The sequence below is a fragment of the Bombyx mandarina genome, chromosome 11 (assembly GCF_030267445.1).
Source record: "Bombyx mandarina strain Sakado chromosome 11, ASM3026744v2".
Taxonomy (NCBI): Eukaryota; Metazoa; Arthropoda; class Insecta; order Lepidoptera; family Bombycidae; genus Bombyx; species Bombyx mandarina.
The window spans coordinates 12801031-12819456 of NC_143218.1; the positions used below are offsets into that span (position 1 = coordinate 12801031).

The following is an 18426-nucleotide window of genomic DNA, read 5'->3' on the forward strand; positions in this document are numbered from 1 at the left end:
TGGTTCGAGATCGGCCATTAGCTCGTCCTGATCGCCCTCCTCGTGTTAAGAGATTACCGGAGCCCATAGACATCGAAATTTGAATACTGCTGCTTACCGTGAGACACAACACGTGAGGCACGTCGAAGTCTTAATTGTAACGTTTTTTCCTACCTAAGCTGAGGGTCTTGAGAGACCATTTCAGCTTAGCCTTAACTATAGTAAAATTATTTTGTCCGTGCAGTTTGGGTCATAAATAATCGGTGCGGTGATGCGAGTATTTCGCTCTCTCTCTTCCACTCACGAGCCTTGTGGATGGGCATAGTGATGCGCATTATTGTTGTCAATAAGCGTTATCGATACTGTATTTAGTTTTGTCATTTTGTGGGTTAGTGATAAAAATGAAAGAAAAAATCACTAATCGAACAATTACACCACATATCGCCGCAGCAAGTTAACGAGAACGGCAGAAATTAACACTTTGTAACCTTTCGGGATCTATTTTCATTTCAGTGAAAATTTTTAACACATTGTTGACGTGCTTGTGCTGGTATATTTTTGCCAAAAAGCAAAATATTTGAATAAATTCTGCCGTTTTGGTACAAAACAAAGGAGTAGCCATTGTGTCACTAAAGAAATTCAGAGAGCGAATGCGCTCCCGTTTGAGGCACATTTGTTTTTATCGATAATGGCGTTGCGCCCGTGCAACTTGCTCACCGCCCTAGCCGGGCTGTGTTTTATGACCCAAACTGCACGGACAAAATAATTCTACTATAGTAGGTGAGCTCACAGCTCATAAACCAGACGTCGTTGCTAAGACTAACCCCAGCAAGAGCAGTGCTTCGCAGAATCTACCACCGGATCGGAAACGCGACCCACTGAAAAGATCCGGCGAGAAACTCAGTGGGCTTATAACGATTGTCGCGCACTTTAAAGCGAAACGCATGATGCTTCATGGCATAACTAGGCAGAATGGCAGTGTCGGCGTACAATATGTCTAATCAAGTGTGATTACGTAAATTAAAAAAAAAACGGGTTTTTTATTACACGATGTTATTCATTCATGGTAGAACTCGTTCGATTATGTTAAATACATATGTTATGAACGTGTTATGTTAAATATATTTAAAAAATTGAAAATTTGAAATCCCGCATCCAGGATTTGAACGCTGTCATAGTCATTTAATATTTTGCTATCAACGTGCATTTTTAGGCCTAAGTGGCCAAAATAAGGCAAAATTGTCCAAAATTCGTTGTCGTAAACATCATTAAATATTATTGTTACAAAAATTGAGCTACACACACAATCAAACATGTAGGTCATGTACTATCGCGTTATTCATAAAAAAAACGCAGTAGGCATTCAAAAACCAATAACACTACGCGCTCATCGTGTTTAAAAATTAAATCGAACTCGATTACGTTGTAATAATAAAATAACCAAAATATTACAATTAAAATGGATTATTTTTTCAATTTTGCAAGTACTCGGAAACAATAATATATATAGGTATAATTTGTGTTAGAATAATCTCACCGTTTTATTATTGTAAATGAGCTATCGAGCTGCACATACGGTTATAAACTTATAGTTACTATTAATAATACTGATAGATGATGGAGAAAATCAGTAGTAGAGTAACTCGAGGTGGCTGGAATAATGAAATTTATCATGGACATTGACACAAGGATAATTGTATTTCACTATAGCATTTCATTACTATGACGAATTTATTCTATATTTGGGTTTGCTATCTATTATATATTTTTGTTTAAGTTGACACTGTTATCGTTCTTTATTTAATTTTATGTAGTTGAGATTCACGGAGCCCTCAGCAACAGTATAAATTCTCTGCTCTTTTATTATCAAAGTTGAAATTAATGTGGTTTTTTCCCATTGATGTAATGGCGACTTGGTAACCGAATCTATTGATGTTCCGTGTTGTATTCAAGGTTTTTTATTATCTTAGCGACGCTGTTTGTCTGTTGCTAATTAAATAGAACGTATGGTATTTCTGTTTCAGTATTTCACAGTAATTAATTACTGAATGAGATATTTGTTCCATTTTATTAAATTATTATTGTGAGCAATGTTTCTTATGTACATTCGTAATCTGTAGTCGCAGGCGTCTAATTTTGAAAAATCGGTAAATGAATAAATTTCGGTTGTACCTATCGGTTTTTTAATGAAAGATGCAAAAAATTATCATAAGTATTATTAATAACATATTATTACATACAATACAGCTTGTATTAGATTGCTGATTTGTGAGAGAGTATTATTCAAAGGAGGCTTTTGGAGAGTTTTTAACGGTAAGCAGCGGTTTGGCTCTGCCCCTGGCATTGCTGAAGTCCATGTGCGACGTTAACCACTCACCATCAGGTGGACCGTATGCGTTTGCCTACAAGGGCAATAAAAAAAAGTCGACATAAGTCTCCTCGCAGTGATGGTGTAAATCTACGCAGACTGAATCAGTAGACCATATTCGGAAAATAATTACTAGGGTGGGTGCCGGAAAAAAAAAAGTCACACAAACAAATGGTTTATAATAAAATCGTTTAGTAATTTTCCATGATAATGTTGAACATTACGCTATGTTGCCGCCAATCTAATTATTATAATCACTGGAATATGTATCACGATAAACAAATCTTAATTTAATTGCTTTTGTCCGTTTCGATTTCAATGACAGTAATTGTTAATGTTCTTGACCCCGTGTGTAGATTAAGGGAAAATTTTAAACAGGAAAATGTAAAGCGCATTGTGGGAAAAACAAACCGTATTCATATTGTCGCAACCGACAAATTTTGCATAGCAATTATAACTACAAGATACTTAACTTGAACATTTTGTTACAATGTAATGTAATAGATCATTCTTTAATTAGTAAACTTTTTAATATTATGTTTCCAATATCAATATGTAAATAGTTTCAATTGAAAAGATATATAATTGTCTGGTGACCGGAGAGGTAGTGGGGAAAGGATCGGAGGTCGTCGGTCGCCCCTCTGCGCGCACGCTCTCAGTAATAATTTACGTCGCGTCGCGTCTGCTGGTGATTGTTGTACATTGCCTTATAGTTCGTGACAATAAATTCGATTCAAGGAGAAAAACACGAGCGCCTGCGCTCGGTTCGCCCCCTATGTCTGCCGCACTCTATGTGCCACCTGGACGCCGTTAGAATGAAGTGCCACTATCGCTGCAATTGGAATAAAGAGATAGTTTTCAACTCACAAAAGCTCGTAAAGAGACGTTAGATTCCTCGGCCGTATTGAAACCACTCCACGACGACAACCAACGCTCGACCTCGAGGATTCCAGTTTAGAGAATAACACTGCCCCCTATAGTTTTGAATTGATTTGAACTTAGTTTTAAGACTATTATAACTATAGAAGTAAATAACTAAAAAGACTTGGGATATATATAGTGCTCTCGAAGGACATTACGATGGCACTGGCTGATATGTATCTGGGTACGTGTCAAGCTGTTTAATTCCTTACAAAACGAGATAAATGTTAATGTTTCATGAAATTAATAACCATTAGTGTCGCTTCAAGGTTACAAGACAAGAAATATTGTATGTACTTTTTAGGTTTTATCAGATCCAGTAACGTCTATTTATTTACAGATTAACAACGATTTCCCTTATTATGCAGGGCTATGTGAATTTGTGATAAAAACAACTAGAATTAAAATCCTTAAACTTAGAAATGCATAATAACATAATTTCACGTGGCGGTCATAACAGACGCTGGTTGTAGTACAAAAAAAATTACAGAAGAAAAATACCCACATGGAAGTGTTTACGTTTTCAAAATATTTTAATAGGTTGAATGATTCACATACAGTTAGCTACGCAAAACCGGAATCTAATTAACTGATATTAGTTAGGTTGTGTTGTCAATTGATTTAGAAAAAAAACACCACGCTATATTGATCATATTTCTTGATCATAACAACTCTCATTGAATTCGCTTTATCTGCGCAATAATATTGTAAAGAATTCCCGGTCCGTTCTGCTTGTGGTGCAAGCAGTAAACGATGTAGGTTTACGATTCGTAATATTTTACTTTCGATAAAGAATATCGTGTACATATAAAAATATCTCGTAAGTCATAGGGCGTATATTGGAAACTTAATAACATACTTAATAGCGTACAAGCATGTGCGCTGATTTTGTATGAGCCAATGGGAGCGCATCTTATGTTAGTCGCACGTGGTTTTGAAAAAAAAAATGTTTTTATTGTTGTTATATACATTTCCGGCTTCAGTTATCGTAGCGGCAGAAAAAAATCGTGATTTCAATTCCAGGAATACTAATTGTCCTATGGAAATGGTTACAATTATTTTGATATACACAAACTACTGATAAATTTAATAGTTTATAAAGTATTAAGTGTATTGTTTTGATATTTAAGTTGATATTAATAGAAGGCAGGTACCTTGTCGTTTGTACCGTACAAGTATCGTAAACCAGTTCGATCAGATGACGGCCTCGCTCGCTGTTCGCCCAATAATTAAAGCTATATATTGGCCACTTGTTTTGCCTATACAAATATACATTGATAGAGATATTAATGACCCAGCTTTGTACTTTTCGAACGGTGGATAAATAGTTATCTTGTCACGCTCTCTGGGCGTGCTTAAAACATTTTTTTTCCTTTCATTACCTTGAATAATAAGTTTATAGTAACAATAAGTCAATACAATGTTGTCTCTTGCTCAGCTTTTAATGAATTATCTGGACGAATTTGCATTCGAACTGCGATCACGCTTCAGTTCGAATTCTGAAAACAATGCTCTTGTATAACTGAGACATGAAAGCATCATGTTCTCAGAGTTGTGAAATACTAGATGATGATCAATGAATATTGCTCTCATTACAACAACTAGATTGTGACCGAGCATTGCTCGGTATTTATATATTTTTTGATAAATTATGTTTTTTAGAAATTGTATTTAAAAACGAATTACATATTGATATTATATTATATTATTTGTTATTTTCTTTCAATAAAAAAGTGTATGTTTAAGTTGATTATCGATAAAGATAATTATTGCAAAAACGAATAAAACAACATTTTTTGAAAATAAATCGTAGCTAGATCGATTTATCGCCCCCGAAATCCCCTGTATACTAAATTTCATGAAAATCGTTGAGCCGTTTCCGAGATTTATATATATAAATTTATTTATATACAAGAATTGCTCGTTTAAAGATATAAGATAAATTTAGCTACGTGCATAAATATATAGTACCATCCTGATACATACAAACTTGAATTAGATAATTTGATATATCCATTTACTTGGAAAAAAGTGCGTTTGTTGTTTCAAACACATGCTTTATGTATTTAAAGGCAGTCCACAAATGAACGGGATTCTCATCTAGGTATCTACAAATTTAAAGATACGTAATTCACCATATTGATCACGCCACTCATAGCTAATGTATACAAAGACCTATATATTGTAGATAAGGAGCGCGAATAATTTAGATTTTACTAAAGTCATTGACCCGAGTACTTTGTTCACTTTACAACAAATAAGCTGAATAGATATATAATTTACGTTATCTGAAGTTTTGGTATCAGCGGAATACTACTGTCAAACTTAAAGTTTATCGTGGGTCAGTTTATTGCAACCGAATTTGTTAAACAGATACTTGTCACTAACGATTATGTATTCGCGTCATACTCTAAATCTTAATTATGATAGACTAAACTAAACAAAAGCACCTTTAAAAGTAGTACTGATCTGTAATGTGAATACATTAATTTATCTTAGTATTATAATTATTACAAAGGAATTATGTATTCGGTAAAATGAGAAGATTATTTGGAGGGATGTCTTAATCTCTTGGATCAAAATATTTTGCGAATCCTTTTTAACTGACTAATAGGTGGTTATTGATCCGCATGTTTTTTTTAAAAAAAAGTTCCTTCCAACATTATATCAGTTAAATAGCTAAACAGTGCTGAATTGCGTGCACTGTGATAAGATTTTTGTACTTTAGTGGAATAATACTAAGAATTATTGTTTTATTTATTATAAACGAGATGACATCACTACAACAATAGAATAAAACTGTTTTATATTCTGTATAATTAATATTTATTATAATCTCAAGGAAATATCCCAAAAGACCTGATCATAAAAATAAAGTATCGTTTAAATTCGTGAATACATAAATATTTTTAAGCAATAGATACTCGCTCACTTAGTAACATAAAACAACAACTGTGACACTTCTTAAATCTTACCCATATTCGATTTTGATCAATTGTAAGTTTATTTAATGGCTCTTGCATTATCTAACAATTTTTTTTACTTTTTTTTTCAGAGAATATTTTCTCCAACTGGCTAGAGGAAAAGGTTGACCTCCCTTCCATCTTTGAAAACATTTCTGAAGTTCCTGAACGCGTGGACCCACAACCCCCGGCAGCGGTTCTAGCTTCAAGTCCTTTTGTGACCTCGCAGCCCACTGAAGAACTGCTGCGGGAATTCGAAACGGTTTATGGTGCTGTCGAGTTAACGCATTTAACACCGCCGCAGAGTCCGCCGGGACCCGCGACTCAGTTGCTCCTGAGTTACGCTCAACAAGCACAATGCACAGCACTAGCACCTCCAGTTCCCCTGGCACCGCCGCAAGAAGCGTGGCAGATTGTGGCACCTGTTCCGATTAACCAGCTGCCGGAAGGTTACGAGTGTGACTTGGACGCCGTCGAGGAACTGGTCCGTCACCGAGCCTCTCAACTGGCATCTCCGCAACATTCCAGTAGTAGTGCTAATGCCTCTCCACGTTCTTCACCACCATCATCGCCGCGTTCCTCATCGACCGACGAGGACTGGTCCGCACCGTCACGTTTGAAGACGCGTTCTGTAGATGACCGTCGTTCACGCAAGAAGGAGCAAAATAAAAATGCTGCTACTCGTTACCGTCAGAAGAAAAAGGCCGAAGTGGAGGTGCTCCTCAAGGAGGAGCAGACCCTGCGCCAGCGTCACACCGAACTCGGGGAGAAGTGCTCTGACCTCCAAAGAGAGATTCGCTACCTAAAGGCTCTGATGCGTGATCTTTTCAAGGCGAAGGGTCTAATCAAGTAAATCAATCAACAACGCCGCCTCCAGAGAAATAAAACAATATGCAAAAACGCATAAAGCGATTGATTCTGTTGATCATCGGAAGTTAAGGGAGTTCTTTAATTTGGATGATTTTTATTTTACGATAAAATAATTTAACTCTGTCATAGTTTGCATCTAAGTGAGCAGATCAGATGTCACATTATCGAGCAGCATAAGCTACGTCATCATCAGAGGGATACTAATAACACCTTGTAAGGTGGCGCCATTCTTCATCATTCATTCATTCATTCATTCATTCATTTAGACGATAGGTCGCATTCGTTATTGTAAAAATATGTATACTTATAGGATCAACAACATCTTACTCCTTGTTTTGGTTAAATCACTATTTTCGGTATATATATACATACTTGTATTGAGAAATTTTATCAACTGACATGAAATCTTTGATTATTTTTTTAATATTTCTTACAATAAATGGAATGCGATGGCGGAATGGTTTTGTTTTATTAATGAACATGCATATAGTAAATAATAATTTTTTTTTATCTCATGGCAGTTTTCCTCTGAAAGAGTACTACTGTACACAAAAGACTTATATTCAATTTCTGCAGCGACATAGTTATTTGAAACGCGTAGGAGATAAGAATAAGTTTTTTTTTTATTGCCCGTGTAGGCAGACGCGCATACCCACCCAGCGGCCCACCTGATAGTGAGTGGTTACCGTCGCCCATGGACTTCAGCAATGTCAGGGGCAGAGCCAACCTCGACTCGGGAACGGACACCCGGCCCGTCGGTTGTCAATCGATGGAGGCGTGCTGCGCGTGGTCTGGCGTATGCCAAATGGAGAGAGCGCTTGCTGGAGGAGCTCGGCCGAACTTCGGCCACTCGTCAGCGCACGCTCGAGGCACTGGTGCCTGTGCTGGAGGCATGGTCGGACCGGCGACACGGTGAGCTCTCCTTTCGCCTCACCCAGGTCCTTTCGGGGCATGGATGCTTCGGGAGGTATCTGTGGAGAGTCTGCGGAAGGGAGCCACATCCGGGCTGCCACCAGTGCGGGCACCCGAACGATGACGTCCAGCACGCGCTAGAAGCGTGCCCACGGTGGGAGCACCCGCGGCGAAACCTCGTCGCGGTGTTGGGGCAGGACCTCTCTTTGAGGGCTATCGTCGCCCGTATGGTAGAGGACCGGAGTTCGTGGGAGGCCATGGCTGGGTTCTGTGACTTGGTCATGGCGCTTCGTGAGGCTGAGGAGCGCGAAAGGGAATGGGATCCCTCTTCGGCTCCTCAGCGTAGAAGGCGGGGTGGACGGCGCGTGCGAGAGGCCGCCGCTCAGCCCTCGTAGGGACTATCGAGTGCCGGGTGCGGGGGCGCCCGGCACTCGACTGTTGGTCCGGTGGTGAAGCGGTGCAAGGTGGCTCCTGTGCGCCGCTCACGGTGTGTCGCCCGAGACGAAGTTCTACGGGATTTTCCCGGGGATGAAATCCCGTCTTAACATCAGTACGGGTACCGCCTAAGGCGAGACTTTCGGCGCGCATCGCGGTACCGTAAGTTTCGTGTAGTCGGTGTGGTGGAGCTCGATGGGGTTTAGTCGGTAGTCGTTCTGCGGGGCAAGTGCTTCGCGCGCCTTTTTCAAGGCGTAGTCTCCTGTGAGAAATTGGGGGAGGTGAAGGACCTCAGTCCTTCTCTTCTCCCCTTCTTCCTCTCAGGAGGCGCCGGAGTCCGACATAACCCGGTACCGTTACCGTTAAATGGATTCCCCAACGTTAAAAAAGGGGCAGAGCCAAGCCGCTGCCTACTGTAAAGCCAAATAGTATAATAAGTACAGTACATATAAGTACAGCCAAACTCGAATAACAAATATATTTTGCAAAGATATTAACGGTAATCGAATGTGGATCCCATGGTGCAATTGTCATGATCACTAACAGTTTAATAAAGCTTGATGAAACATTTGAGTGGTGTCTGGACGGCTTGGATTTACAATTGGGTCTAGTAGATGGCGCTGTAATCGGCCTTTATGTTTTATTGTTGTAGTTTTTCAAATATTTGATGAATTTTCCTGTTGACCAAGCTTAGGATTTAGGTACACAACAAAATTAATTCTCAAAAAAATAAAATTAAACGCCGTTCATTTATAAAGGATCAATTGAAAAAGTTGGTACTGATTTGTCAATTTTTTAATACCCTTACTCGGTAGGATTTTAGAGAGAAAATTGGTGAATTCCCGCAATTGTACCCAAGAATTTTAGTGTAATTTTGGCAGGACAGCGTTATTAGGCCAACGAAAATAAAACTTTATTTATAATTAAATATGTATAGCACAAAGAAAAAAAAATTACAAGATTTCCAGTTTATTGCGTTGCGTACTTTTAATAGCACAATTATGATGACCAAACGATCCGATCCGATGTCCATGTAACCTCGTGAAGATAACGTTAACGTTACATTGACTTGATGTTTTTATTTTTATTTTTTATTGCCCTTGTAGGCAGACGAGCATACGACCCACCTGATGGTGAGTGGTTACCGTCGCCCATGGACTTCAGCAATGCCAGGGGCAGAGCCAAGCCGCTGCCTATCGCTTAATACTCTCCACAAGCCTCGTTTGAAGAAGGACATGTCATAGCGCTCGGGAAACACCGTGGAGGGGAGCTCATTCCATAGCCGGATGTTAGATAGTTAGATGTTTGATAGTTAATAATCGTATTACCAATGAATGATGATCTTGAAGGAATCGTCTCGATCTTAGTTTTGTTTGTTACTAAGCAAGTATTGTGCTTTAATTATATGATATCAATGATAGGCTGTTCACCGTACTACACCAAAGCTAAATTTTCAATTGAATTTTACAATGGCTGCCGTATCCATTAAGCCGAATTACGGGATTGCCTCGCAGAAATAAGCGAGATATTAGCAACTTGTCTTCATAGGCACCATTACCATTACCACCGTTGGTAATTTAAAATTGGAAATCAGATCTAATCGATCCCATAGCTTGAAGAAAACCCTACCTAAATTTACTTAGGTACTTACGTATGTGTTGAATCTGAACTTGGATTGAATGTACAATTACCTTTATCATAGTTGCAAACCATTGTGTGCAAATTATCATCGTAGACATATGCAGTACTGTAGCTGGCTAGACATAATTAATAATTACAGGATATACATAATTTACATACTTAGTCTGCCTTTAGTGAGAATTTAATGTGAATACCGAAGCTACACTATGAGGACGCTTTGTAAGTTAACTTCCGTATTTACACTGAAGGCAACTTAGATGTTGAAAAAGATTACTTAACTATGACAATTAATCTGAAAAACTCAAACTATGGTTATACAGAAACTAATCTCTAAAAAGATATTTGCTTAATTAGAGACGCGTGCATTACGTCAATCCTGTATCCTGAGGTTGATCGCCTGTTTCTGAATTTAGCTTTACGTATGAGACTGATTACTGGAGATGTTAGCCGGGTAGTACCACACTGGTGGTAGGACCTCTTGTGAGTCCGCACGGGTAGGTACCACCACGCCGCCTATTTCTGCCGTGAAGCAGTAATGCGTTTCGGTTTGAAGGGTGGGGCAGCCGTTGTAACTATACTTGAGACCTTAGAACTTATATCTCAAGGTGGGCGGCGACATTCACATCGTAGATGTCTATGGGCTCCAGTAACCACTTAACAACAGGTGGGCTATGAGCTCGTCCACCCATCTAAGATATAAAAATAAAATAAAAATTGATAATATTTTACAAATAATTTTCAAAAATCATCGAATGCAATCATATAAACAATATATAAACGAATTAAGTACAATCTTAAAAATAGTTCCAGAAAATCGAGACAAGGAAGGTTTTCTATAAGGCAGTGTTTTTGCTCGGTAAACTGAGACGGTCCCGTATGTTATTGCACGGAATCTTATTTATTTTAACTTTTCTTGAAAATGTTAGTGCGATTCAGATTCCTGTCTAATATCTTCTGTATCACTTCTATTATATCATCATTGAGAACACATGACATTGGCATCTGATAAAAGAAAATGTAGGTTAACCTTTTTAGCAGACAGGAAACAATAGATAGGTTTTGGGTGGGAGCTGTCATTGTGCAGAAACATTATCGACTTATGCGAATGCGAAACAGCTTATTATTTTATTACATTATTCTGTATCTATCTGTACTAACTACATATATTAGCTATTTAGATTAAAATTATGTAAATGTAAACAATTTATTAATAACAGCATAAATTTGAATTAGCTACAAGTAATTACACTCGGTACCGATCCCAAGTTAAACCAGTTTCCCGTATTCATTTCAAACATTGCCATAGAATTAAATTATATAAAAGTAAATAGATCTAGAATATGCGTCATTGAATTAGAGAAACGTGCTTCGAGATGACCGTTTATCGTTAATATCCTCAACACAAGGAAAACTTTTCCAATAACAGTGAGATAAGAGCGAGTTCAGAGTTCAGACCGGGTCATAAGTATGCATGTGGCGTGTTTGTTAATGGAGTGAGGACAGGGACAAAGCGCCTTGATGCTGTGGAATCCACCCTCCGTATTATGAATGTATTACGGTGAGCGAGAAAGCATTTTTATAGAGATAGGTCGCTGTGTGAAGGTCTTATATGCGTAACCTTCAAAGCTTAATCAAGATGCAGAAAGGAGTTTGTTTTACTTTCGTCTTTCTTTTTCTTCATGCCTTTATCTCATATTACGGGGGATCGGCGTAGCATATTATTATCTTCTTATCATGCTGTATACGGATTTGGTATAAGTTACAACCGGCCACATGACAGACGTTAACTCTCCTTGGATTCTACCTCAATTTACTCATTATAACGTGCAACAGGGAAATGATTTTCTGTAGAAACTTTTCTTTTACTTCATTCGTCTTTGGTTCTATGTTTGGGTGCACGGTGTGTATATATTTTTTTTTTACTTTTAAGTTTCTTTTATTATTTATTTTTATTTATATGTCAAAAATAAAAACATTTGAAACGCTTTTGAAACTAAATCCGAAAAGCAATTTGCAACAATGATATGTTAATAACATTGTTGTGCTGGGTCTCACTGGAAGTGAATTAACATTATCCACTATCACTCTGAGAACCTTAGAAGCGATACTGAGGAAGATAGAGCGACTAACATCTAGGTTAGCAGCAACGCGTGTGTGGTCGTTCACACAATCAACGACTCCTTGGGATGGGGATATTCGAGTATGGATCTTCCATACCACTTTCGATTTAGTCCCCCATCATTTCAATAAAAAAAATATAAGAAAATAAACCACGGTCTCAGTGGCCAGACATTCCGTTAAACCGTAAACATATTTTAGTATAGTGTCTAAGTGGGTCCTCATTAGGGCTTTTTCATCTATTATTCGGCATTAATCGAATCGCCGTGCTAATGCTAATCGCCAAGCTAATGCGCGATCTCATCAAAATTGAACGAGGATATCCAGCCAATTGATATCATTCTTCCTATTTTGGAAATAAAATTTGCTTTCGGTAGAATCGATTGATCTTGACGATTGCGATTTTATCCATGCAATAAGTTGATTGTTCTCTGTTGATATCTGTAGCTGGCCTGACGCAGGTAACTTATAGTTAGAACAGCATTACTTCTTTTCTTGTGGGTGTTTTAAAACGAGGCTAAGGATTTCAGCAAAAGTGCAGCAGCGTTCTCTGAGTTTATGCCAGCGTATTGCCATTGCCAACCAATATTAACCGTCCTTTTGTATGTTTCTCTTCCAAAGTGATCATACTTTTCGGTTTGACGATGGGGCAGGACCAAACATGGTGGGTCACATGGTGGCTTCGGTAATAATTACATACTAAGTGTACCATGAGTTTGTTCACCCATGTACGCAATAAATAAAAATATATACATAAATGTACGTAATGGTATTATTATACATAAAATGAAGTGAAATGTTAAAATCACAATACCCATAGAGATACCAGAAACTTTCTCTGAAATGCCAACAATTACGAAGTAAACGTAGATTAACCCAGTCGGATAAACGACGTGCAAACGTATAAAATATGATTAAACGAACTAGGTATATTCGATTGGATATTACATTCAATACATCCGCGTTTAACGTTAAGTACTCGTATTAATATCAAGCTTTTAAGTAAGCGTGAAATTACCCACCAAATTGCACTATGTGCACTTAATGGCTTTTTCTGATTTAAAATATATTTTATATTATTATAATTTTAGACAGTCATGTTTATTATTCACAAGTTGGATGGATGCAAAATTTTTACGGAGTTTTTACGGCTGAGTGGGGTGAACAAGCTCATGGTCCACCTGGTGTTAAGTGGTTACCGGATCCCATAGATATCTACAACGTAAATGCCGCCACCTACCTTGAGATATGAGATCAAAGGTCTTAATTTTTACAGTACAACGACTGCCTCATCCTTCAAACCGACACGCATAGCTGCTTCACGCCAGAAATAGGCAGGGTGGTGTTATCTACTCGTGCGCACTCCCAAGACGTCCTACCACCAGTAATTAGTTAACACCAAAGTACATTTATATTTTTTGTTTGATTGCGGGTCTGATTTTTTATGTAGTTTTTTTTTAAAGTTTAAATTAGTTATTACTGCTCTGTGGATGTACATGGTGAACATTCGTTAGGCCACGACGACACGATAAGGACGGAAGTAGGAGAGAATACCGAGATCGAAGACTGGTAGCCGAATCCAACATTATAGGCGAAACAAAAGCATATTGATTTCGCTGGCTCGGCCATGTGGAAAGGATGGGATGGCATCGTACGGTAAAACTGGTGTACTTGGGACAACCAAACAGTCGATAATCGGTTGGACGTCCCAAGTACCGTTGGAAAGGCCAGGAGGAGGACTTGCCGAAGCCTCAAGCTACCCGGTGGCAAGCGACAGTACATCTCCGTAAAGAATGTCGTCTGTTGTTGTCGGAGGTCAAGATCCAGCTTGGCCACTGCGCCAAGGCAGTAGTATTCATTATTGAGCTACTTTTATTAATCACATACTTATTTGATGAAAAGTATATTCATATTAGTTGGGCATACTCAAAGTCACTTTTTACGACGATCACGTCTATACCTATATTAAAACCATTTTCCGGGGTTTCTTGTTTCAAGTTTGATTTTAAGTTCGATAGATGTTCAAGCAAATTTTGATGTGTGTTCATTTCTAGATTAGAATCCCATGTCTCTCACTCTAATTATTTTCTACCAACCTTTTCGGGCAAATTTAAGGTTCTCATGAACTATGATCTTCATGATCATTACTATGATCTTCGATTTTAGACTCTGCCTATTCTTCAACTTCCTACTGCATTGTTGGTTAAGCAATGGCCAACTTTCTGTAATTGAGGGACACTGCAAGAAAAAGAAGAAAGATGATGAGTCTTAAGTAGACATTAAGAGTGAAATAATGATAATACATCATTGTATTATTATCAGTCTTAAGTCTTAATATTATTATATATATTGGTACGAACAGTTCTTAAGTATTCATAAGGACTGTTTGTGTGGGACGGTACTTGTTGTTTCCGACAATAGCTTTTTCTGCACCACTTGAACGAAGAGAAAGGTTCAAGTAGGTCTTAGCGATGTAGGAACAATGCATGAATAAGTACATGTTATCGATGTTATGTACTTGTGTAATGAAAAATGTGGTGATTTATAAAATGAAACAAATTAAGACTGGTGCCATTTATTTTAAACCCGAACCAATTGGCATCATATTGTGAATGTCGTTGGTGCATTAATTAATTAATTAAATCCAAAGTTTGATACTGTGATTATTTAGAATCATGACAGCAAGAAATTCTTCTTTTTCGATTACGTTACATTAGTGGTCATTGTCAATTATCTATACTAATATATAAATCTACAGTGGTTTTTACGGATGTTCCGTTATAACTACTGAGCCGTGCATCCGTTTGACTTGAAACTTGGTATCCATGTAGAAAATAGATGTACTTAATGGATAGGCTAATAATATGAGTGTTGGACTCCCTACATCAGTTGCGGGGGGCGAGAATCTTTGTGGGGGTGAGAAATAATAATCTTAATTTTAAATGCCCAGCGAAGCGGACGGGTACAGCTAGTAGTGTATAAAAATGCTTCTGCGAAATTAAATTACTCAACCGAATTCAACCGACTTCTTCAGAGTCAATAAATACATTTTGGGTATTTTTAGATGTATTTTAAGACTAAATTGATCAAAAATATTTCAATAGAAAATACAATAAAAACATTATGTGTGTACTTCATTGTCCTATCTAAGGCGTTGCATTTTCACTGATATTCCGAAATAGACCGGTGGGCCGGGTCGCACGACACCCCCGAGACTTTTCCCGGTTCGGACGGCCACGCAATGTGGCATCTTACTCTGTAAATTGTTTTATATATACCTAAAACAGTTTTATTTTCCATATCTTGAAAAAAGAGTGTGAAAACTTAAGCCTTTTTTTTGGGTAGTGAATATTTTTTGTGAATTTAATTCTTTCCTTATTATTTTTTAGTGCTGTGATATCCTGTGGTTTTTACATATTCTTATTTCAATATATTTATAGAGTGAAAATGTTAGTTGGGTAGAGACTGGTAAACTAAAGAAGTCTCAACATTTTTTTATTACTTAGACGGGTGAACCAGCTCACAGCCCACCCGGTGTTAAGTGGTTATTGGAGCCCATAGACATCTACAATGTAAATGCGCCACCCACCTTGAGATATAAGTTCTAAGGTCTCAAGTATAGTAACAACGGCTGCCCCCCCCTAAAACCGAAACGCATTACTGCTTCACGGCAGATTTCTGCCAATTAAGAACAACATAAGAAACATAAGCAAGAAGCAAGAAACATAAGCAACATAAGAAAAAAGACGATCGCCATTATAGGTGATAATGAATGTTCTATTAAAATGGGCTGGCCACTAAGTATCACGTGTAACAGATGAAATATGATTAAAAGATTTACAAAATTAACGCTCAGGCAAAACAACGAGGAGTAAGCGCGGGTAATACTTGGTAATACGGAGATAAATTACTTTTGAAAACGTTATGTCAGAGAATGTAAAGGCCTCCAGATAATTTAGCTGCGCCAAGGCCGTATCAACAAAGGCGACTATTTACCATCAAGACTGTGTGCTTTTGCAGCTACTGCTGTGACTACGAGGGTAATAAAAAAATTAACGCCATCCCGTTGACAGGATAAAAAGTGAAGTTGTTGAAATATCAAATAATTGTACAGGAATCTTTCCGTGAGCACGGTATAGAATGTATATATTTGAATAGATCATAAGCAATTATATTATTACATCTAAGCAATGTTTTGTTTTACTGTAACACAAAAATGATAATTATCGTGAAAAAAATAAAAACTGCGATTATTGTAGGTGTTTTTGTGTAGATTTTAAATTCTGTTTTCAGTCGAGGGTGCTGGATAACAGTTTTGGCGACAACAAACAGGCACGAAACACTTATTAACATACACATACACACATAATATACACATAAGCATAATATTATTTGTTTTTAATAGTGTGAAAATTTAATTTTACACGGAGTAGTATAAAATTTCCTAAAAATTCAAAATAGGACCGTATCTTGTATGTAATGAAGTAATAAAGCGCTTCAAACGTAGACCCTATGTAAATAGGTGACGGTCATAAGGTCGAGCTATGGCAAGCTTATATGTATTTTAATCTATAGCAAGAAACTGAGGCAGATAGCCTACGTGCTCTTCGGTTAATTGTGTGGATTATTACAAATCTAACCCCGACACCACGCGCGATTCGTGTCGCCTCCCTATCTACCTATCGATTTATGAGCTAGCCTTTATCTATAGAACTGCATTTAATTTTAATTATGTTTACAAGAATGTTTTTATTCATATTATAACGATAATATATATAAAATAAATTATATGAAGTTAATAAATATGTACTCAATTGGAATTTGCAGCAAATTACAAATTTGAAACGGATCTTTATGTGGTGTTTTCATCGGAAAGACGAAAATAAATAATATCTCCTTTGAAAATTTTATTAGGTTTCAGCTTGCGACATTTTTGAGTGTGAAAATTGTAATGCTCTTAACTATATTTTTCAACATCATTTATTGAAGATAGAAAAAACCGTTGTACTATAAAATTTGGTGAGAATATGAATAAGGGGACGAGTGCGAAAGAAAAACTATACTCTGGGTTTTATTAAAACGATCACGTAACACTTTTCAGGTCTGGTTGCTCGTTTTTAACAGGCCACGGCACTGAGGGTCTGACCTGCCTTTAAATAGAGGTATTGTGGAATAAGATCGCTTAAAGATGTAGTGCAGGATGCATGAGCTTTTTTTATTACTTACTAGCTGACCCGGCAGACTTCGTAGTGCCTCGATCGAGAAAAACAAGACCTAAACTTTTGTCTAAAATAAACTTAAAACCAACAAAGGAATCCGTCCGACGGGGGACACATGAAAGGAAAAACAAAATTGTTATTTTTATTTAATTCCAACCATTTTCATATTTATCTACCTTTTAGACCTTCTCTGGACTTTTACAAATAATTCAAGACCAAAATTAACTAAATCGGTCCAGCCGTTCTCGAATTTTAGCGAGACTAACGAACAGTAATTCATTTTTCTTATAAGGGTGGAGGAGCTCACCGTCCATGGCTGGTGTTTAGTGGTCCCGGAGACCGTGGACATCATCACGTGAATGCCGTTACTCACCTTAAGATCCAACGTCTAAGCCTCAATTGTATAAGACAGAATATACATTGCAGGCTAAGAAGGCGCCCAACCGTAATTACGGAAATTATAAATTTTGGGAGGTTCGGATTTTTATTTCTTCATTATGGAAATCTTTCGTGAACGTAAGGTAAGTACGTGTTCGGGGAGCATGAATAATGATCTCCTGAAACGCAGCGAGGATGAATGCAATCTGAACTTGAAACACCCATCTCAAGAATCCGTATGTTGTTGGTTTTTTTTTTTTAAATATGAATAAATCTTTGGAATTAGGGCGCTATGATAAACAGGTCATTCTTCGTAGTGATGCAAACCTGTATTTTCAGTTTGTAAAATTGAACAAAGTTCGGTTAAACCATTAGGAGACCTGCCCTAGACAGCTCTACACTTCAGTCACATGTTTCAAGTTTCTATCGAACTACAAAATTTTTAAATTTAATTTGTATGCCAAACCAAGAAACCAGGAATGACAATAAAAACGCGAGATTATATCATAAAAATAGTTGTTTTTATATTTCATACGTGCGAAAGCCGAAGAAAATATTATACAATTAATTTTTGATATCGTTAAGATATTCTTAGTTTAAAACCACGGCAGCTCACAAATTT

The 18426-nt window shown here is 37.4% G+C and overlaps 2 protein-coding genes across 2 annotated transcripts in view; both read left to right on the forward strand.

The window, feature by feature from the left end:
* Nucleotides 1-7559, forward strand: part of crc (bZIP transcription factor crc) — a 22392-nt gene extending 14833 nt beyond the window's left edge. Inside the window, exon 5 of the mRNA XM_028183199.2 lies at nt 6324-7559. Coding sequence (XP_028039000.2) covers nt 6324-7084 — 761 coding nt within the window. The 3' untranslated portion in view covers nt 7085-7559. The remainder of the gene's footprint in view (nt 1-6323) is intronic.
* LOC114249580 (ecto-NOX disulfide-thiol exchanger 1) overlaps nt 1-18426 on the forward strand; it is a 120303-nt gene that overhangs the window by 49401 nt on the left and 52476 nt on the right. The gene's annotated exons all lie outside the window — the stretch shown is intronic.